Source organism: Crocodylus porosus, unplaced genomic scaffold (genome assembly GCF_001723895.1).
Source record: "Crocodylus porosus isolate Cpor-Errol unplaced genomic scaffold, CroPor_comp1, whole genome shotgun sequence".
Lineage (NCBI taxonomy): Eukaryota > Metazoa > Chordata > Crocodylia > Crocodylidae > Crocodylus > Crocodylus porosus.
In genome coordinates this window covers 81,191,870-81,214,622 of record NW_017728931.1, presented here as the reverse complement: position 1 = coordinate 81,214,622, position 22,753 = coordinate 81,191,870, and the positions used below count along the sequence as shown (strand labels likewise).

Below are 22,753 nucleotides of genomic sequence, written 5' to 3'. Positions count from 1 at the left end.
AAAAAAAAAGAAAGAAAGAAAGAAAGCCTTACCGGTAGGCAAAGAAAAGGGTGAAGGGTCCTGCAGTCTTGGAGCATGGCGTGGGAGAAGGGAGGGAGCTGCTTGCAGCAGGGGGCATATCCCCCCCACCTCCTCCCTGCCCTCTCCCCTCTGCCTTCCTCTCCATGCTCCAAGACAGCGGGGCTTCTCACCCTTTTCTCTGCTTGCTGATAGGGTTTGGGGTTTTTTGGTGTGTTTTTGCAGTGAGCCTGCCAGAATCGTAGAGTCTGGTGCTCAGGGATGGCCAGAAACTGTGGCTTAATTATCCTGATTAAACCCAGGGAAACCATTAATCCATGCTTAACACATGGATTAATGGCTTCCCCAGGTTTAAAAAGGGTAATTAAGATGCAGTACTGAACCATGTGGTAATCTGGGGGGGAATAGTGGGACTGCTGGGGCTGCTCAGCCAGTCACAGGTGTGGGGGAGTCCTGCCATGTTCAGTCTGCAAAAATGGCAGTGGGCCCTGGGATATGCCCATGAAATTGGCGAGCTCTCTCCTTGAGTTTGGTAGACTCCTAGGTATAAGACGAGGAGCCAACAGGTGGCTGGGTAGGACAGTACAAGAAAACAATGAGACTTGGCCAGTGTGATAAGCAGTGGTCTCACCATTCCAGCAACAGAAACAGCCCCGCAAACTAAATTTGGGATATGAAAGTCAAGCTGTAATTACTTGGTCATGCATTATTGCCAATAATGATAGGCCAGATTCTAAAAATTTTATGTAATTGTGATAGAATTTGGCCAAGTAGTTGAAATGTGCTTATATCTTTTGATGCATGAGCCAGTAAAATCCAATTTATTCTTCAGCTGTGTTTGTCTGGAATCAGAAGAATAAAGTTAGCAACTCTTCTCCTGGATAAACATTTCAGTGCATAGAGGTAACAGTAGCTTGGGAAAAGGTGTTGCTGGGTTTTTTATTGTTTGTTGTTTGCCACTTTTGATAAAGAATCATAGTAACTATGGGGAGAGAGTGAAAGAGTCAGTGATGTGGAGGACTGAAAAAAGCTTAAAGCATGCTCTACTATTTACCATTTATAGGTAAACACCACTTGTAGGTACTGCACTGTAGGTTTTCCAGAAGTCTTGCTACTTGTTGCTCAGTGATGTGCCAACTTAGAACCACAACATTGTTGTACAAATGGAAGTATTGTGAGTCAGAGGGTATACGAGACTGACCTGATCATCAGAATGGATAGTGGGATGGTTAGGGAACCAATTTCAGCAAAACACTGAGAAGACAAAGAGAAAGATATTCACGCTAGGGTGAATGGTTGGAGTCTACAAGAGCTTGGACACCCAGTTTCACACAGCATAATACTAGAAATAATTTTTGTCTAGTTGCATGTCAGATTGAGCACTAATCAAGTCTAAAGTAAAGGTGCCTTAATCAGTTAGTTCACCCTTTAACATTTTGCGCATACTTTAGTTTGTGGCTCAAGTATGCACTTGTAGCTTAGTGCACATACTTGTGTACAGTGGTTATGGTTTGGCAACTGTTGATCCTTCCAGATCATGATGTACGCATGAGAGATCACCCAGACCTTCGATGCATAAGCCTAAGTGAAGGCTGCCCAGATCTTCTATCTCCCCTTTAGGCCACTGAAACAGAATCCAAAAGCTAGAATAGGACCAGACATTTGGTGCCTCCATGGCTGTATTTTGTGTAAGTGTCCAGGAATTGAACCTGTCTCTCCTGTGTGACAGACAAGGATTCTACCACTGAACCTCAGGGGACTCCTTCAGTGGATGTGGTAGTTTTGTTTTAAATTTTTTTTTTTTTAGTTAAAAAGGTGTAGGTGTTACTCTCGGTTTTGAAAGCATGAAGTACCAACATTGGTACAAAATGTGTTGGATCTAAAGGGCTTTAAACTCATGGTATGAAAGCAGATTTTTTTTTTTTTTAAAGCATGGTGTCTGGGTATTTACAGGGGAAAAGTCATAATTAATGGAAACTTGGTTTGCCACTTCAAGAATGCTATTCAATAAAAAGCACAAATAATAGCAATTATCTTAATTTAGGACAATCACTGTCTGACTAAATGAAGAATACTTTTAAATGGAGAACCCTTAACGTGATGGTTGTATATGTAGGTGGTTGTCTCTTCTGTTTAAAACTGCAGATTTAATTGCTTTTTGCGTGGCTTTGTTTTTTGTTACAGTCTTGGCCCGTTGGTCAGCAAGGTAAAGGAATATCAGGTGGAGACCATTGTAGATACGCTCTGTACTAACATGCTTTCGGATAAAGAGCAGCTGCGTGATATTTCAAGCATTGGCCTCAAGACGGTCATTGGAGAACTTCCACCGGCTTCCAGTGGTAAGAAATTATGCCCTTTTCCCTTTCCACTGTTTACATAAAGCAGGAGTGGGCAGTGTATGGCCCGTGAGCTGGATTTGTGCTAATGACACTGGCCCCACTTTCCACTGCTCCCTAGCAGCAATTTTTTTCCCCTTCTATTGGATGCACGTTTCCGTATGTGAAGGTAAACATCTGGTCTGCAGAGCAGAAGCTTTCTGGGTGTTTGGTCTGGGGGTGGGGCTTCGCCTGTGTTGCTCTGTGCCATGACTGGGTGGCCAAGTGTTTTGCTTGTGCCACGCTACAGCCCAAGCGCCAGCCCACTGCTGGACAACGTAGTCAACCCCCAACTTAAAGAATAAGGTATGCTGACTTAATTTCTTCTCTGCATTCAGTTCATTTTATTTTATTTTATTGAAAGTGAAGTAGGTTCAGATGTACATCTGCTAGCATTGACGTTGAAATTCATTGTCATCAGATGAAAATTAATTTTTTGTGCGTCTTTTGTGGTTCTTTTGTTATAATCAAGGGTGGGCAAAATACAGTTCATGGGCTAGATCCAGCCTGCCAACTGATTTGCATCCAGCCCATGGGTGGGTGTCCACCACTTAATTGGATCTGGCCCACAGCACTCTGCATAGGGCTGAGCCCTGCCTGCTCCCACCTGAGGCAGTCCATGCCACACTCCTGCCTGCGTCCACTGGACAATCCTGGCCCTGGCCAGCGCACACAGCTTCCCAGCAGGACTGCTCCCAGTGTAGCTGTCTAGGTACTGCTCAGTTTTCCCTGCCTCCAACGGCTTGTCCTCCTCTTCCTCCTGCTCCTGTTGCTCTGTTCCAGTTCGGGGGTGGGGAGGCTTCAGCCAGGTGGCTGCTGTCCCAGCATGTCAGGCTCTAGTTCCCAGCAGCTTTCCATTCATTCTACTTGCAGGTCATCGCTCTGGATGACTGAGTGCATGGAAGGCAGCCAGGAGCTAGAGCCCTATACACTGGGCCAGGAGCCATTTAGCTGCAGTTTCCCTCTTCCCCCTCCCTCCCCCCCCCGACCTGGAATGCTGTAGCAGGGGCTGGAGGAGGAGGAGGAGCCACTGGAGGCAGGGGGACCCAAGCAGTATGCAGACTGCCCTGGCGGGAGCAGGCACAACAACTTCATACAGAGTGCTGCAAGGGCAGCCATGGGCTAGATGCCGGTGCAGTGTGGACCACCTCCGCTTCGCCTGGGCGAGCTTTGCTGCACATACCCCCTGCCACTCCTCCCTTTATTCTTCCCCCTACCTCTGGCCAGCTCCTGGCACCAAGCATATGGGCAGCTCCCCACACACCTGTGTGAACCCCTACCCCCTATATGCTCCTCCAGCCTCTCCCCAACACAACATACTAGAGAGAAACTTTATTTTGAGCTATTATGCAGGCGCCTCTACTAGGGGGGAAAAATCAGGAAAAAGTTTTTTTTTTAAATTAAAATGTTATAGTAGATGTTTGGTTTTTAGTATATGATTTTTTTAAATCTATAATTTGTTAAAATGATGTCTTCTAATAGATTTTGTGTGTGTAGCCCTCAACAGCTCCCCAGACCTTAAGTGGCCCTCCAGCTGGAATAATTGCCCACCCTTAGTATAAATACTGTTACTTCTTTCATACTGAAATAGACATAGACTTGCTATCAAGTCAGTTTTAAAAAGGTCATGAAAATAATTTTAGTTTATATCTGCTGGGAAGACCCTTGCTAACTTTTATGGTTTTCATACTGGTTTTCCAATTAATTGTTTTGTTTGTATAAGACTCTAAGCAAGCTGTTTAGGCACAGGGACTATTGGAATGACATATGTGGGTAAAAGAACATTGTGTGTGTGTGTGTGTGTGTGTGTGTGTGTGTGTGCGTGTGTAATACTTGCTACAGTATTCCTAGGCACTTTTTAAAGTGATATTTATGGAATTTAGATATTTTTGTCCATGTTTATTCAGTATGTTTTGAAGTTTCTAGTATTTCAAGCTAAAATTGCAATATACCAGACAACTGTTAAATTAAGGCAGTCTCCTGTTAGTGGATAATAACACACCTCACTTTCAAATTTAACCGTGTTGTTTGGTGATCTGATTATATAGAGAGTTCAGTATGTGAATTTGAATGGCATAGACATTGGTGAGAATACAACTCACTACAAACTTGGAGAATCTAGAACTCTCTTTTTGGAGAGTTAGACTAATGGTTATCTGTTAATTTAGAAAATCATTGTCAAGTTTATGCCTGCAATCCTTTTAAGGTCTGCATATAAAAAAAGGCCTTGTTAGTTTCACTGCTAGCAGAAACTTCGTTCCTTTTTATGTACATTTCATATGCAAGAATGGTGAATGTTATCTTGTTCAGTATCTGTTTCTAGGTAGGGCAGCCTTCAGCATTAATGCACAGCAGTGAATTCAGATTTATTTTGGACAGTCATTAATAGCTAAAGGTTCTCCAAATGACTTGAGAGAAGCAAGAATTTCTTAAGCTGATAGTTTTTATTAGACTAAGTATGTATTTGGGATAGAGTTAGACAACTTTCAAATGCAGGCCTGATCAGAATGAGCCATTCACAGCATAGTATAAACAGTAGTTTGGAGGGGCTGAGAGAGATTCCCAGGGGTAGCAGACACACAGGCTGCATCCAGATGAAGAGGCTGTGTGGTATGTGGCGCTGTAGATGTCTGTGGTGCTACATACCACACATTCAATTGTTCTCCACGTTTCAAGGGAGCAGTGCAGAGGGCTTTTTTGACCCCTGGATATCCAGGGGTCAAAAAAAACCTGTGGGGGGATTAAAAAAAAAGCAGAGTGGCGCACACGGCAACAGCATGCACTGCCCAAAGCCAGAGCCTGACCGTCTGGAGCTGCAGTTCACTGCCAGCCAGGTTCTGCGTGGTAGGATTGCTGCTGCTGCTGCAGCCCTGGGAGGCCCCCAAGACCCTGGTAAGGCTGCTGGGGCCACCCCAGTGCTGGCCTCGGCCTCCCCTGCCCCACCCAGGGTAACTTGCTGCATGCTAGAGTATGCATTGCATAGGCATTCCCTGGGGGCAACTAGTGGCTGTACAAGGTGCACCACTGCTAATTGCCCTCAGGGAACCAAACATCCACACACGTCTGGGCGCAGCCCCAATTAGCAGAAGAAAAGCTGATTACTGGGAGATTGAGACACTGAGGAGGGTCAGTCCCATTTTTTTGTGTTTGGAAAGAATTCAGGAGTCGGGTAAAATATAGTGTGCCATAAAACGAATATCTGTGTTTAGTCCTTGGTTCTTAGTATAAGCCGACTGATAATTTTTTGTTCCCAAGTTTGCCTTTTTAAAGTGTTAGGTAAACTTCATTTGAGTGCGAGGATATGGAGGTCAGAAAGGAAGTGGTTGTTCTGTGAGAAATGTGCTCCTAATGGCGTGTCCAAATGACTTGTCATACTTTCACATATTAAATTTGGTATTGGACTTGTATGTTTTCACTAGGAAAATGTCATGGTTTTGTTTTTTCAGGATCTGCCTTAGCAGCCAATGTTTGTAAAAAGATCACAGGGCGTCTTACTAGTGCTATAGCCAAGCAGGAAGATGTGTCTGTTCAACTAGAGGCCTTGGACATAATGGCTGACATGCTGAGCAGGTAAACAACTATTCCACACAATGCTGCACTTTAAGTGGATAAATTCTGCACACCCCACAAAACCGCCCCCAAAATTTTGTTTTCTACTGAATAACCTTAACATGGTTATACTTTAAGCTTTATAAAGATGTGAAATAGTTGTATAACTTGATCCATATTAAGGAAAGTGAATAAAAATGAAACTTTGTCAAACAAATGTGTTAAGATTAGAATGCATTTAAGCTTAATGACTGTTGGAGTAATTGATTGCTCTATCTTGGCATTGCTGAAGGTCTCTTAAAGTTTTATTAATATGATTAAAGTGTGTCTGAAAGCAGTAACTTTTTCTCCTAAATAATTCTAAATAGGATCTTAATGTAACTATTTTTATGGTACTTTGGGAATAATTGTGGTACAATATAAGAACAACATCTTTTCTATGTTCAGTTGGTTTGAGTTTGTGTTTTGTCTGTTTAAAGGCAAGGAGGACTGCTTGTTAACTTCCATCCTTCAATTCTGACCTGTCTGCTCCCCCAGCTGACTAGCCCCAGACTTGCTGTGAGGAAAAGAACCATCATTGCTCTTGGTCATCTGGTTATGAGTTGTGGCAATATAGTTTTTGTTGACCTCATTGAACACCTCTTGACAGAGCTGTCTAAAAATGATTCCATGTCAACAACTAGGACCTATATACAATGTATTGCTGCTATCAGTAGGCAAGCTGGTCACAGAATAGGTAAGAGAATGCATATATTTTTTTGGTAACTCTAAGTATTTTTAGATGTGACTAATTACTATTCCAACTTTCTTTATCAGGTGAATATCTTGAGAAAATAATCCCTTTGGTGGTAAAATTTTGTAATGTGGATGATGATGAACTAAGAGAGTACTGCATTCAAGCCTTTGAATCCTTTGTGAGGCGGTAAGTTGTTTTTTTCAAGTACTCTTAAGTTTGGATTTTCTTACCGATTGTGTACTGTTTGATTACAATGGTAGTTTTACTGCCAGTTCTTGAGCAGTTAAAAAGCATTGTAATAAACCACATAGCACATGGTTCCTTTACTAATGGAGATGTTTGTTATGAGAGATCTTTGCTTATTTAGTTTTGGAATATAATATAGCTTATCATATTTTATTAGTTTTTTATTATTTAACTGCTAACCACCATAATATTTCTTGACTTGCACAAAACTATGGCATTTTAATGCTATTCATGCCTCAGGGACAAAGTAATAAACATTTTAGTTCATATTTTAATCAATACAGTGCTCGTGGATAATGCTTGATCCTCATTAGTGGAAACTGAAAGAACATAGTTTCACAAATAGATCATGAGATTCTACAACCTGTGTTTAAACAGGAGATCACATTGGGTAATTTGAGGGGCCCTGAATTATCTTTTTTTTAATCTTTGAAACCTAGACAGTGTAAAGCATGCTTTCTTTGCTGTCTGTCCATTGTGCTTTTTCTGAAAGAATGAGATTTGCTTGCTTCCTTTACCACTGCTTAATGATGATAGCAATTATTATGATAGCATTTTGGGTATCTAAATTATGGAGAACAAGACTGTATCACTGCCAAGTTACTAGTGAACTATATTTGTATTTTGCTTTCTGTTCTGCTGATAGAACTCCATGTTCTCTTTCTAGTTCTGCAAGCTTATCCTATCTCTGTTTGTATTCTTTGTGTCCTGAGGTCTTGTGTGCCAATTTCAGATTGGATTGCATTTTTATAGCTGAGTGAGTTGAATTCTGGAAAAACATCTACAATGAAGTTTTGACTATTTCAGTTTTGCTAATGGATCCCATAACAAAGTACCCAGTGTTAAATGCCTTTTGTTTGTTATTTAATTCTTGGAGATGAGGTTTTTTGTGTGTGTGTGTTTATCATGCAGATGTCCTAAAGAAGTTTATCCTCATGTGTCTACCATTATAAACATTTGTCTTAAATACCTTACTTATGATCCCAATTACAATTATGATGATGAAGATGAAGATGAAAATGCTATGGATGCAGACGGTGGTGATGATGATGATCAAGGTATATATTTTTTGGCTTTGGGAAGAAGAACTTGTGAACCTCAACTAAATCAAGGTCAGATACAAACATTACACTTTTACTAGCATAACTAATTGGAAACCAGTCTGTACCTATAACAGAACAGAAATTCAGCACACGCAGACTGGCTTAAAAATGACAGATCCTTGTCTTAAGATTTGCCCCCTTCCCTCCCCTCCCTCACCCATCAAAGGTTGAATGTGTGTTCTGTTTGGTTCCAATCTAAACTACACAGCTTACAGAAAACTGCATAACTTAGATCAATTCTGCTTTGGGCGTTTTGAATATTGGTACCTAAATACTGATGAGCTTTGGCTTTCAGTGATCGCTGTTTGCATATTGAACCCTCGTTGATGAAATGTCATCTGACTGTAATTCCAGAGTGTCACAGTAGATAAAATCAACTATGTATTAAAACTAGAGATCTCTTCAATATGCTGGTATGGTATCTGTAATAAGAGTAAAACATCATGAACAGACTAGCTTTCAGAACTTTGGTCTGCTGTTAATTTTTGCCTTGTTGTACTTCAAAAATTCAGTGATGTCCTAGATGTAATGGAAGAAACCCAGCCCCTTCTCACAACAGAAGTTAATGAGGGGCCAAATGTGAGAAACCTGTCTGAGGAAACTAGCAAAAGAAGTAATTAAAATTTAGATTTGAGGCAGCTTGAACGACCTTTTCTTTATCTTTGGCTGTAGACCAAGTGATTCTTAAACATCCCGTAAACTAATGTCTTTGGTATGTCTTATCAAGTGTAAAGCCTTTCCATGCATTTTATGCATGAAATGGGTAAAATACCATTCTGTACAAAACTTGGCCTGAATTGTCTAGTTTAGAATTTCCATGTGATTAATTTATTTTATTTTTTCAAGGGAGTGATGATGAATATAGTGATGATGATGATATGAGCTGGAAAGTGAGGCGTGCAGCTGCTAAATGCTTGGATGCAGTGGTTAGCACAAGGCATGAAATGCTTCCAGAATTCTACAAGACAGTGTCCCCTGCTTTGATAGCAAGATTCAAAGAGCGTGAGGAGAATGTAAAAGCAGATGTTTTCCATGCATATCTTTCTCTTTTAAAACAAACTCGACCTGTGCAGAGTTGGCTTTGTGATCCTGATGCAATGGAACAAGGAGAGACACCTTTGACAATGCTTCAGAGTCAGGTTAGCTGCCATCATTTTTGTTTCTTTGATGGCCCAAAATGATTTATTCTTTACTCCTCTGATACCATGGAGTTTGGAGTTGTATGGTCAGAGCCCGTATGCCAGCACATATAAAATGGTGTAGGATAAGTTGGCCCCTAAAGCTGCTATTGATTTGGGAACTGGAATTACCTGTTGGACTCAGAAGCACTTACCTGACTTGAAGATTTCACTGTCCTCTCTAAGAATGCTGTGGAGTCGAAGCACTGAATTCTGCCTGTTTTATCTGCTATTATAACTGTTCAACTAAATTCAAAATATGAAAAGAAATCATACAATGGAAGTGAAGTGACATGATGTTTACGAAGAAGGCAGAGATTTTTGGAACACTTCTGAAACAATAGAGGTGTGGTAGTGCAGACAAAATACACTTTCTCTGAACTGTTTTAGTACAGTGGTACAATTAATACTTATTAGTAAAGATTTTATAAAAGAACAAACCTGATATTTAGCTAAGTAAGATTAATTTTAAATCTTCCTAAAATTTCTCAGTATATGGGTTGATTTGAACATATGAAACTTTATCTTCAGTGTCAGTTTAAATGGGAATAAAGCTTATCTAAAGAATCAAAGTGAAGGGAGATGGGTTTTCCCCCCATGATCTAGAGTAATTGTGCAAAGGAAGTGATAACTGCTAAACTAATTAACAGGCATGTAATAATTTCAGGTTCCCAATATAGTTAAAGCCTTACACAAACAGATGAAGGAGAAAAGTGTAAAGACTCGTCAGTGTTGCTTTAACATGCTAACTGAGCTGGTAAATGTGTTACCTGGAGCCCTGACGCAACATGTTCCTGTACTTGTTCCAGGTATGAAAAACATACTAGTGAATTCTAATATTATAAAAGCCTCTGTCTGTCTGTCCATAACACTTTATTTGCACTCTGATTGGTTGACTGAAACAACCGATCAGAGTGCGAATACAGCATTAGGACAGGAGGAGGCGGTGATGATGGAGTGGGGTGGGGGGGAGGTGAAACCACCGGAGCTTGCCTGCCCCCCTTGCTCCTTGGAAGTCGGGGGGAGTGGGGCCAGGACCCCAGACGGGTGGGGCCAGGCCACCAGCATTAGCCTTGGCTTGCCTCTCCCCCTTTCTGTTGTCACTGCCTGCAGGGCAGATGTGGCAGCAATAGGGGGAGGAGCAGGCATGCTATGGTGGGGGGTGGGGGGAAGAGTGGGCCCGGGCTGACACAGTGTGGGGCGGGGGTGAGTGGAGTGGGTCTGCAGGAGAGGGAGAAGGCAGCCCACCACGATGGTGAGGGAGCAGTGGGCCTCCCCCACACCCCCCACATTGGGCCTGAGCCCGCTCCTCCCCTCCCCTCCCTCTGCCACTGTGGTACAGAAGTGGGGAGCAGACCTGGACCCCAAGCGGCAGGAAGGAAGGGGGGAGCAGGCCTGGATAGGAGGGAGGGAGCATAGGACTCCATCCCTGCCTGCCTTCTGCCCCCTTCCCCCCCCCGGCAGTCATTCTTGACGGGCAGTTGGCTAGTGTAAGATTAGCAGTGAGTTAGATTTCAAACATTTTGATAACTTTAAAGAAAGAAAAGCTTTAAAATGTAAAATTAAAAGAAAAATGCCATTCTTGAAGTAGCTTGATGTGAATCTGAGTGTATATTTTAGAGAAATTTAATCTTACTCCCCTTAGCAACAAATAGCCAATATTGTTTGTGACAAGGTCAACAGAATTCTTTTCCTCTTGGTGTATAAATGGCTATCTTGCATCTAATTGCAGGGCCAATTTTACCCATGTTATCACCTATTTGGGGTGAAATACTGCCTGTATTTTAGTCTTTCCTGCATATGCAGAATCTTTATTAGTGACACTGCCAAAGCCAAAAAGCTTTTCTTTTAGATTAATTTCCTGTAAAAAAAAAAAAAGGTAGAAACTCTTTAGTGCTTAGCTGATGATATCTTTTTCAAAAGAAAACTTAGGCATATGGAACGTCTATTAATTTCTATATAACTTATGTAAAACAATTTTGTAATATAATGTATAATGTCAGTGCTTAGTTCCAGGTACTACTTTAAACTTCTTTCAGTCTTATAAAGTAGCTGTGTATGTGTGTGTTTTTAAGTACAGTCATTTTGAACAGTTGTGTTCCAAATGTTCTCTACTAGACAAGAAAAGGGCATTAAGTGGGTTTAGTAGAAGAGGTTTCTTTGATTTCTTTAGTACTAAAGTGTAAAGGAAGCTTTCATAAAATAGGGTTTGGGAGCAGAAAATGTCAGCATGATTTGACTGCAGTCCCTTCAAGACTAGGGAAATTTCTGTGTTAAAACCCAGCCTGTAAATAACAGTGTTTCCTTTCTTTTACAGGGATAATTTTTTCACTGAATGACAAATCAAGCTCTTCTAATCTGAAGATAGATGCTTTGTCTTGTTTGTATGTGATCCTCTGTAACCATTCTCCCCAAGTCTTCCATCCTCATGTTCAAGCATTGGTACCACCAGTTGTAGCTTGTGTTGGAGACCCGTTTTACAAGATAACCTCAGAGGCACTTCTGGTTACACAACAGCTTGTGAAGGTCATTCGCCCTTTAGACCAGCCTTCTTCCTTTGATGCTACTCCATATATCAAAGATTTATTTACTTGCACGATCAAGAGATTGAAGGCTGCTGATATTGATCAAGAAGTAAAAGAGAGGGCAATATCTTGCATGGGCCAGATTATTTGTAGCCTTGGTGATAATCTGGGTACTGACCTGCCTAATACACTTCAGATATTCCTGGAGAGACTGAAGAATGAGATTACTCGGCTAACTACAGTGAAGGCCTTGACGTTGATTGCTGGCTCTCCTTTGAAGATAGATCTCAGGCCAGTCCTTGGGGAAGGTGTTCCTATTCTTGCTTCTTTCCTCAGGAAGAACCAGCGAGCTTTGAAACTGGGAACGCTTTCTGCTCTAGATATATTAATTAAAAATTACAGTGACAGCTTGACAGCTGCAATGATTGATGCAGTCCTGGATGAGCTTCCACCTCTCATAAGTGAGAGTGATATGCATGTATCACAGATGGCAATCAGTTTTCTGACTACACTGGCTAAAGTGTATCCTTCCTCCCTGTCAAAGATCAGTGGGTCCATTCTCAATGAACTTATTGGGCTGGTGAGATCACCCCTACTGCAGGGTGGAGCACTTAGTGCCATGCTAGAATTTTTTCAAGCTTTGGTTGTGACTGGAACAAATAATTTGGGATATATGGATTTACTACGTATGTTAACGGGTCCAGTGTATTCACAGAGCACAGCACTTACTCACAAGCAGTCTTATTATTCCATTGCCAAATGTGTAGCTGCCCTTACACGAGCTTGCCCTAAAGAAGGACCCGCTGTAGTAGGTCAGTTCATTCAAGATGTCAAGAACTCAAGATCTACGGATTCCATTCGTCTTTTAGCTTTGCTTTCTCTTGGGGAAGTTGGGCATCACATTGACCTAAGTGGACAAATTGAGCTCAAGTCTGTAATATTAGAAGCATTCTCCTCTCCTAGTGAAGAAGTGAAGTCTGCAGCATCTTATGCACTGGGCAGTATTAGTGTTGGTAATCTTCCTGAATATCTACCATTTGTATTACAAGAAATAACTAGTCAACCTAAGAGGCAGTACCTTCTTCTGCATTCCTTGAAAGAAATAATTAGCTCAGCATCAGTGGTAGGTCTGAAACCATATGTTGAGAACATCTGGGCCTTATTGCTGAAGCACTGCGAATGTGCAGAAGAGGGTACAAGGAATGTTGTTGCTGAATGTTTGGGCAAGCTTACTTTAATAGACCCAGAGACTCTTCTCCCACGGCTCAAGGGATATTTAGCATCAGGTGAGTGGTTACTCATATCATATGTTTGTATACACTCACCTATGTATATATTTAAATATTGGCTTCCTGTTAAGAGAGAGGTTAGATATAAAATTTCTTCCAAGGAGTTCAGTACAAAAGCTATGAAATATTTATATTTTATTGTTGAAAAGGTGTGCTTTTGAATTCTGTGGGACTGTTGTTTTCCATACCATTGCGGCCCATATAATTAAGCTAACAAAATTTTACATATTGTTCATGAATGCATTTGAATTTCAGATAACATTTATAGAGTAGTGAAGTGATAAAAGTCACAATTCACATAAAGTTCAACTGAATTACTGTCCAGTTTATACTTTTGAAAAATTAAGCATTTTAAAAGTATAACATTTTCCTTAAGCTTCAGAAATAAGTCAATGTGACTTTCCTGTCCTTGTTTTTGACAATGGAAGGTGGCTTTTGTTAGAGTTCTTATAAAGTATGTAAATGGTTTCAGAGAATAAGATGGAGACATTATTATTATGCCACTGGCAGTGGGATAAATTTGAAAGATTCCTAAACTGCGTATCAGAATAATTGTGAAATATAAGGAGGGTTAAGGAGTAAACACTATATTTACTTGAATACAAGGACAAGAATTCCCCTCTCCCCAATCAGCATGGGGAAAAAGCCCCTTATCTTGCACTTGAATACAAAAAACCCCTGATTAAATACATTGTCTATCATTAAATCACTTCCAAAAAGCAGCATGTGCTCAGTAATGGGAACCAACTATGAAGTGGATTAAATGTACCAACATTGAACATGACTATCCAACACGTGGCTATGCTGGGCAAACATGCTAATGGAAACTTGCTACATGGCTAGGTTAGTGCAACTCATCTGAATAAGATGTATAGTAGTGCACATTGTGCTCAGTCCCCGCTCAGATCCAATAGTTTTTCAAGTCATGGTGAGCCACTACATTGCATACATTTCTGCTTCCTTTTCACTTGCAGCTTAGCTGTGCCTTTCCCATTTCCAGTTATCCTGGTTTCTTTGCCAGTCTTAAATGTATGGCAGACATCACTGACCCAGGCCTCAAATAATTCACCCAGAGTAGCTCTGTTGGCCTGTTTCTTACCTGTCACTTATGATTAGTGTGGTGCTACACTAAATAGTGAATTAACTAAATTACTACAGGCATGTTTATTTCAATGTCAGTGTTTTGAAATTTGCCTCTCACTTTCAGGTACTCAGGGAAAGCAAGGGCTGATAGTAAAAGTGAGAAGTGGCTGTAGGGGGAAAAAAATTAGGGGGGCTATGGGGTAAGGGGCCACCTGATTCCCCAAGCTTATTTCTTTGCTGTAGCAGTGGAAGGGAGACAAAGTCATGGCAAATTTCCAATAATTAGATTCTATACCTGAAAGCTGATTTAAAAAATTATAACTTATTGGGGGGTTGGTCTTCTATTCAGGATCATCGTGTATTCAAGTAAATATAGTACGTCTGTTGTATGTAATTCAGTACTCCAGATTAATTTGTAAGACTTGACAAACATTTCTATACTTGCTGCCATGTAAGACAGAATTCCTGTGTTGAATGCATTGGGATGTGGTTTCAAGTTGTCCATTATTTAATTAATATTGTATAGAATGTAGACTTTAATATATTTCGAATTTTTATTCTTCATTTAAAATGTAATAGGACATATATGAAGAAAAAACAACATAGTGCTAGGCAATCTGCAATTGTTTTATTCTTATTATTCAGAAGTCAATCTCAAATGCCATCCTTAGGAAAATTAATATTTTGAAATGGAGCCCAAGAGAAAGTCACTTGCAGTGAAAGAATTTAGTAGTCCTGTTTTTTCAGTAATTCCTAATCCTTAAACTTCCTAATGTTTTCATATCAGGATCATCATATGCTCGAAGCTCAGTAGTTACTGCTGTGAAGTTCACGATTTCTGATCATCCACAACCCATAGATCCACTGTTGAAGAATTGCATAGGTATGTTTCTTGCACTTTTTTAAAAAAATTGAAACAAGTTTAGTTTCAAGCAATTGCTTCATATTTGTGTTGAAGTGTGTGCATTTTAAAGAATCCATTTTTCAAAAAAATTAATACTTTCCAGTTTCTGGAATTTGTCACTTTGCTCTTACTAATAGCAATTAGTATCGGTTATAAGCTGTAGACTGAAGTATTTGGGGTCAATAGTGACATTTCACTGTTTCATAGTTAGTAGGGTTGGAAGAGACCTGAGCAGATCATCAAGTCCGACCCCCTGCCATGGCTGGAAAGAGTACTGGGGTCAAACGACCCCAGCAGGGTGTTCATCTAGCCTCCTTTTAAAGACCTACAGAGTAGGAGCCAGCACCACTTCTCTTGGAAGTTGGTTCCAGATCCTAGCCGCCCTGACAGTGAAGTAGTGCCTCCTGATGTCTAGTTTGAATCTACCCTCTGCCAGCTTGTGACTGTTATTTCTAGTCACTCCTGGTGGGAACAGGGACTCCCTCAATGCCTTCTAGTCTTCTCTGACTAACTTGTAACAGGCCACTAGATACACCCCTCAGCCTTCTCTTGTGGAGGCTGAACAGATTCAGGTCCCATAGCCTCTCCTTGTAGGGCCTGCCCTGCTGCCCCCAGATCATGCGAGTGGCCCTCCTCTGGACCCTCTCCATGTTGTCCACATTCCTCCTGAAGTGCGTCACCCAGAACTGGATACAGTACCCCAGCTGCAGCCTGACCAGTGTCACATAGAGGGGGAGGATCACCTCCTTGGACCTACTTGAGATGCATCTGTGGATGCACGACAACGTGCGGTTGGCCTTCCTGACTGCGTCCCCACACTGTCAGCCCATGTTCATTTGGCATCAGTAATGACTCCAAGATCCTCTTCTGCCTCTGCACTGACTGTAGATCATGGGAACTCAGAGCTATGGTCATGATAGAAATTGCTAAGCATTTGCTTGCAATTGTATAGGAATACTACACTTTCAAACTATTTCCAAACATTTTATCATAAATTCAAGCATAGCTGTGTCATTCTTTTAAAATTTAAGATTTACTGAACTCTAGAATTATTATACCTATTGAGGAAATAATCTGAGCTGTATAATTGTGCTTTTTGATTTGTTAATAACATAATATTTGGCACTAAGGTAATATTTGGCATGAAAAAACAAGCTTTGTATTGCTATATGATTTTAATCCTCAGATCTACTTTTGTTCATGACAAACCATTGAGGCCAAACCTGCCATGATTGATTAACATCCATAGAAAATTTATACTTCCTACTCTCTTAGGTCTTGTAGGAATGTAAAACATTTGGCATATTTTCAAAATCATGCATTTTCAATTACTCTTTGTTCATGGTGTGACTAGCTAGTCTCTGTATTGGAAATGTTTGTGTACTTTTTTTTTTTTTTTTTTTCAAATCAAGACTGGGTTGCAGTATGATGCGCAAGCCTCTAAATCAGAGATGCTTCCTTTTAGAATCATTTGTTATTTATGGAGCAAGAAAAAATCCTAAAAGAAATCAGAGTTCTTGTAATGGCTTAGTGAACAAGGAACCAGACCTAATGGCTGTCATTGGACCTCCATCAGTATCAGTATTTCTTTGTCCTGCTTCTTTTTCTTCATTTTTCCTGTTTCTCTTTGTATGTAGGAATAGGTGTCCTTTACTTTTCCCTTTTTATATTCTGTTTTTCACAGCAACTGGCTATAATGTGAGGTAAACTTTAAAACAAAATTCTTGTCTCGTTTACCTTATTGTGGAAGTATAATACAAATGATTTCTGCAAAGGCTGAATGTTAACTGTGGTTGAGTTTGGGAAGTAGTTTTTCATTAATAGGTTTGAAATCTCTTACTCATTTGCTTGCTCAAGTTAAGGACATGCAATAGCAAATTTGCTCGCTTATAAGTTAAGGACATGCAGTAGCAAAGGTATTTAAATACACTTTGGTAGGTTTCTTAGAATTACATTTGTATCAACTCCTTGATGTTAGAGTGGATGGTAGCACACTTGTAAACAGGTTTTATGAAAATTAGTGGGGGAGGATAGAGATGACTTCAAATAGCGTTTTCTTTGTTTTGTTTTGTTTTTACTAATTATGTAAGGCTTACCAGCGAAAAATAATGGTATAAGTTTATAAGTTCACTTTGAAAGTGGTAATTGAAATCAGTGGTACTTTTGTGCATAATATGCTTGTAACAAGTGGGTGCCCCAGGGCTGGTCTAAACATAGGCCTACCCACTTGTCTTAGGGCCAGCCTCCCACCTTCTTGCCTGCCATGCCTTGATGTTAATAATTATCCGATGGTAATCAGGCGGGAGGCTGCCCATGTCTCTGCCCTGATGACAAGGGCCTATGTATACATCTCTGACCTCCCCTTATCATATCCCATGTCTCGCAGATGTTTCCTCCAACTAGCTAGCACTGGAACCCGAGCTCTGGAGTCTCACGTGGGACTCTCACTCCCACCAGCGCTCTCACCCTCACGGTCCTAGCGCGCTCACCCTGGGTTTTCTCATTACACACATACACTGGGCCCCAGGCCCTGTGCACACTCTTGAGGCTCTAACCTCACACCTCTGGAATCAGGGCTTCAAGCCCTGTCCCCAAGCCCTCCCTGGGCTATCTCCTTATCTCTGGCCCTGGGAGCTTCGTTAATAGCTCCTCAAGGCTCAGGGCCCCACCCCCTGGAGCTTCATGCTGGCTTCTATTTGCAGCCTCAGACTTTCACCAAGAGTCTGGGTGTTGTCACTGGTCCCTCCACCAACCTGGGCCCTGCCTCAGTACTCTAGGTGAGTCTGGGCTCCCCCCGCTTGATCTCACGCACCAGGGATGTGGGGCTGGGCTTAGAAGGTGCCCCATACTCTCCTTTCACTGGGGCTGTAACTGGCCTGGCATTTCTGAGGGACTGTCCCACCACAGACAGTGCCACCAGGCCACTCATCTCCAGCAGGGTGCAGTTTCGGTCATGCCCAGGACATTGGGGCATTCTCTTTCCCCATAATCCCAACCCTTAACTCCAAGATGGTACTCTGAGCAGCAGCCCAGCCAGATAGTGTTGCTTCGTAGCTGCTGCCTCTTTGCAGTTCAGGGCTCAGCTCTTAATAGAGCACAGCTGGGCCCTGCTCCCAATCAGGCAACTTTGCCTAATTGGCATTGTAGGCTGCCTAACTGCCACTCAGGCCCCTGCTAGTAAGTGCTCTGTTACAATGCTATTTATTTCTCAGTGTGATACTAATGTATATAATGCTGAACCCAAAGTCCAGATATATGGTATATTAAGTCACAACATTATAGCCAGTTCTGTGCACTGTGGCTAAAAGTAGCAATGGCCATTTCTATTCACCTAAAACTGTACTCACGTTAAGTAGTTCGCTATTAAAAGCTGAACATGAACCCAATATGGAGAAATATTTATAATATTAACAAACTAAAAAAATTGTTTTGTAACTGATTTATTTCCATGATTGTAGGTGACTTCCTGAAAACACTGGAAGACCCAGATCTCAATGTAAGGAGAGTAGCTCTAGTGACATTTAACTCAGCAGCACACAATAAACCATCATTAATAAGGGACCTTTTAGATACTGTGCTTCCTCATCTTTACAATGAAACAAAAGTGAGAAAGGAGCTAATAAGAGAGGTAGGTGAGCCAGGAAAAACCTCTAAACAAAAATTAAGAGGACTTTTAAATATGACTTCCTAACATTTTGTTTCTGTGTGCAGGTGGAAATGGGACCATTTAAGCATACAGTTGATGATGGGCTGGACATCAGAAAAGCTGCTTTTGAGTGCATGTATACGCTTTTAGATAGTTGTTTGGATAGACTAGACATATTTGAATTCTTAAACCATGTTGAAGATGGCTTGAAGGATCACTATGATATTAAGGTTGGCTATCATCTCATACATTTTACATGTGAGCATTCTGTTCTAAGCAATGATGTACTCTTGCTTATGTAAATATTGAATAGACCAGCAGGCTGATTGACAAGTATCATCAGGCAGTCTTTCTTTTTAAATGATCCATTCTGCTTGAATTCTATTTACGTTAAGTATTGCTGTAGAGGAAAAGGGCATAACTTGTTTCTGAATTGACTTTCCCCTCAACTAGATGCTAACATTTTTAATGTTGGTGAGACTGTCTACCCTGTGTCCAAGTGCAGTACTACAGAGGTTGGATAGACTTGTTGAACCCTTACGTGCCACATGTACAACAAAGGTACTGTCTTAATTATAACTACTCTTGATTAATAGAACACAGCAACAGAAAAAAGGTCATAGAAATAGTGTGACTGAATCAGTGTCTTGAATCCAAAATACAGTACTGTTTGAAAAGTTATCATTATGAATTTATTCTGTCCTGTAGTTGTAAACTAGGCTTCAACAAGGTTTGCATGAATGTACTCTTTATAATCAAATTGTATTGTAAGATAAGATGCCCAGAGTGGTACCTTCACCCACACACAGTACACCTTTAGTCTGTCATGGTTTGGTAAGTTATATTCAAGAATTGTTATAATTTGAAAAAGTTTATAAAATATTTTGAAGGACTTGGGTATATATGTGCAATTTCTAATGGAAATTCCTCTTCTGTTCTGAATATACATGCTAATGTAAATATCCCTGGATCATTTGCTTACCTTGTCTGAGGTCAGTCAGAAGCTTCACTGCTGTTTCAGCACTTGGCAAACTCAAGTTTCATTATGTAAATGAAATATGGAATATTGAGTGTTACTATGATTTTTAACAATGATTTAAAAGTTACAGAAAACTTGCAGTTGGCTACTGAAAGGGCAAACATGCAGTATGAAATGAAAGGAGTGGCATAAGACTGCTGTTTTTTCCTTTTCTGAATGCTTTATTTACCTTTATGATAAGCTATTTGAGGCAGTATGTTTTATTCAGCACCTGGCATAATGGTGTCCTTGTTCATGGCCAGGACTTCTAGATGTTGCATTAAATTTCCCCTGTTCATTTTGTTACTCACTTTTTGCAGTTATTCTGCTTCTTGTTTCACGTGATGGACTTGAGAAATTTTTTTAGTGATGAAGTAATATCTGTATGATTGAAAAGTTTTGCATGGCAATGCCATTGAGGTTCTAACATTTTATAAAAATTTGGCTTGGTAAATATGCCTAGAGCTGTCATTTAATTTTTATAATGCTGCTGACCTGACTAAATGAAGATTGGGTACTTCTGCTTTTAATTGGTATATGGATTGGCTATTTTTTTTCCTCTAGTACTAATTTTTGCCTATTCTACTATTTTCAAGACAAGTCTATTTGTAATATTTTTTTGTTTAAGTACATCAAACATTAGTTTACAGGTTTCTAGTCTCCTGTGATGGGCTCTTTGCTTTTTCAGTTTTTGAGTACATTGCAGCCAGTACAGTAGTAAACCATTTCAGATACCTGTTTAATGAAAGTGTTTTATACATAAAAACAAAAATGTCCTAAAGTGCCTGTTATATATATATATATATATAAAAAAAGAAAAATTAAACTTCCTAAATGCTTTTATTCCTCCTACCCCAGGTAAAGGCAAATTCGGTGAAACAGGAGTTTGAAAAACAAGATGAACTCAAGCGATCTGCCATGAGGGCAGTAGCAGCACTTCTAACTATTCCAGAAGCAGAGAAGAGTCCATTAATGAGTGAATTTCAGTCACAGATAAGCTCTAACCCTGAGCTGGCAGCCATCTTCGAAAGTATCCAAAAAGATTCATCATCCACTAACTTGGAATCAATGGACACTAGTTAGATACTTGTTCAAAATGGGGACCATTACGTTGAACCATATGATGCACTGATTTGACAGGTTAAAAGTAAGAAATGGAAAAATACCTAATCTTCACACTTGTTCCATTTTATTTACCTTTATGGAAACAGTTGGCTTTTTTCCCATTGTTGCTTTTCTTACATTTATTCCAGAAATGTATTTCCATAATCCAGAGTTTGTAAAGCACTCATGTTTTAGTGGATTTGGCCACATTTGGAAATAAAAAGTTTAAGTGCATGGTGTATGGAAATTAGGTTCCAACATCCATTTGCCACGTAATGTTTAGGATTAAAATGTTAAAATTTCATGACCATGGTTTTTTCTTTTTATTAAGTTTCTCTTCCTGTAAAAACCCACCATGTTTTTGTACAACTTTTATTCTTTTTTTGTTTTAGTTACATAAATTGATTTGGCTGGCAGATGAGAGATTCTTCTGTGTAAGATTTATTATTACTGAGGGTTTGGGGACAGTTTTAAAATACAGACATAAATACGTGTCATTTTTAAAGGTGTGGGGAATTAGAAAAGTAATATCCCTGTTGTGCACACTAATTTTGCATGAGCAAGTTTACAAATATATTGTCTGTAAAACAGCATGTGCAGTTTATTCATAATACAAGTTAAAATAAGTACTACTGTATCAGTGCGATTTGCAGGTATTATTTTTACAAAGAAAATGTTCATAGAAGAGGGGAGAAAAGAGAGAAGGTTAAGTTTTAATACAAGTTTCTAATTTCAGTTATGGTGGTCTATAGGTAAAGTAATCACTATTCCAGTGTTTCCCAACCTGGGGAATGAATCACTTGGAAGACAAGCCAGGAGCTTGTGCGGGTGTGGGGTAGGGAAAAATTCACAGAGTAGGTAAAACATGGAATCCTGGACCAAATTTGCATTCTACTATAAACATACCCAAGCAGGTTGTTTCTCAGAAGATCTCTGCCTTCCATCCCTTGTTTTGCAACTCCCAATAGATGAAATTGCATAGTATTGTAGATTCATGCATCTACTTGGTAGACTGCAATTTTTTTTGCTAGTCAGAAGTGATAGCAATATGGTGGCCAAGGGACCTCACTGGCAAGCTCACACACTTCAAGCATCATGTAATCTTCTGGTGAGTAGGACTTTGGAGGTGGTGGTTATTGCAAGTGGAGGCTTCATCATGAAGTTGGGAACCACTGCCTTAAACTGAAGTTTGTCACTTCTTTGATTACAGTTGTTTTGTGTTAAAATTCTGGTCTTCATGTTTTTCTCTGGTTTCATTTTACTTGATAACTTTTTAGCCATTTACAAATTCTTAAAATCAAATATTGCTGTTGTCTGGCATACATTGACTGTTACTGGAGTATCTCACGCATGCATTTTTAATGAACTCTGAGAAGCTCGTAGTATGTCAGGATTTGTTAGCTATCAGATGAATGGTTTAATTTTGCTTACACATTTGCAAACTGGTGGGGTTTGATGCCTTTCTTTTTAAAAGGACCTGTATGGAGAAGTTTACATGAACTCAAATGGTAGTTACAATTGCAAGTAACACTGCAAAGTAATCATTTTGATATTGTAGCTTATCTATCTTCAAAGTCTTCATGCTCATGTAACAAAGTTGTCTTTTGGAAGTAGAAATAAAGGACATCTTAAATTGTACCAACATATTTAAATATGGTGGAAAAGGATGGTGGTCAACATTAGTGAGAAATGCCGTATGTTGGGGGAGGGGAAGAATATACTTTTATTATTGGGACCATGATGCAGGAGAATTTCATACTCCTTTGTATTTCATCTAATTTTAACCATAGTGTGATGCTCTGAATTAAAAATCTATTGAGATTGTTAGTCATCATTACTATTAAATTTCTTCACTGATGTTTTCACTCGCAATGAGTGAGAAAGTACTTATGGACTTGATCTTGGATGTGACATGAAAAAATGTAAGGTCTTATACCTGGTGGGTTGTGGTGAAAGATTCCATGTAGTTGTAACAGTCA

General features: G+C 40.0%; 1 protein-coding gene across 1 annotated transcript in view; it reads left to right on the top strand.

The window, feature by feature from the left end:
• Positions 1–22,426, top strand: part of CAND1 (cullin associated and neddylation dissociated 1) — a 49,339-nt gene extending 26,913 nt beyond the window's left edge. The window contains exons 3-15 of the mRNA XM_019543260.1: positions 2,203–2,357; positions 5,840–5,963; positions 6,422–6,678; positions 6,759–6,864; positions 7,837–7,982; positions 8,874–9,166; positions 9,873–10,014; positions 11,523–13,016; positions 14,890–14,985; positions 18,465–18,634; positions 18,718–18,882; positions 19,106–19,213; positions 20,529–22,426. Coding sequence (XP_019398805.1) covers positions 2,203–2,357; positions 5,840–5,963; positions 6,422–6,678; positions 6,759–6,864; positions 7,837–7,982; positions 8,874–9,166; positions 9,873–10,014; positions 11,523–13,016; positions 14,890–14,985; positions 18,465–18,634; positions 18,718–18,882; positions 19,106–19,213; positions 20,529–20,753 — 3,481 coding nt within the window. The 3' untranslated portion in view covers positions 20,754–22,426. The remainder of the gene's footprint in view (positions 1–2,202; positions 2,358–5,839; positions 5,964–6,421; positions 6,679–6,758; positions 6,865–7,836; positions 7,983–8,873; positions 9,167–9,872; positions 10,015–11,522; positions 13,017–14,889; positions 14,986–18,464; positions 18,635–18,717; positions 18,883–19,105; positions 19,214–20,528) is intronic.
• Positions 22,427–22,753: the final 327 nt, after the last annotated feature.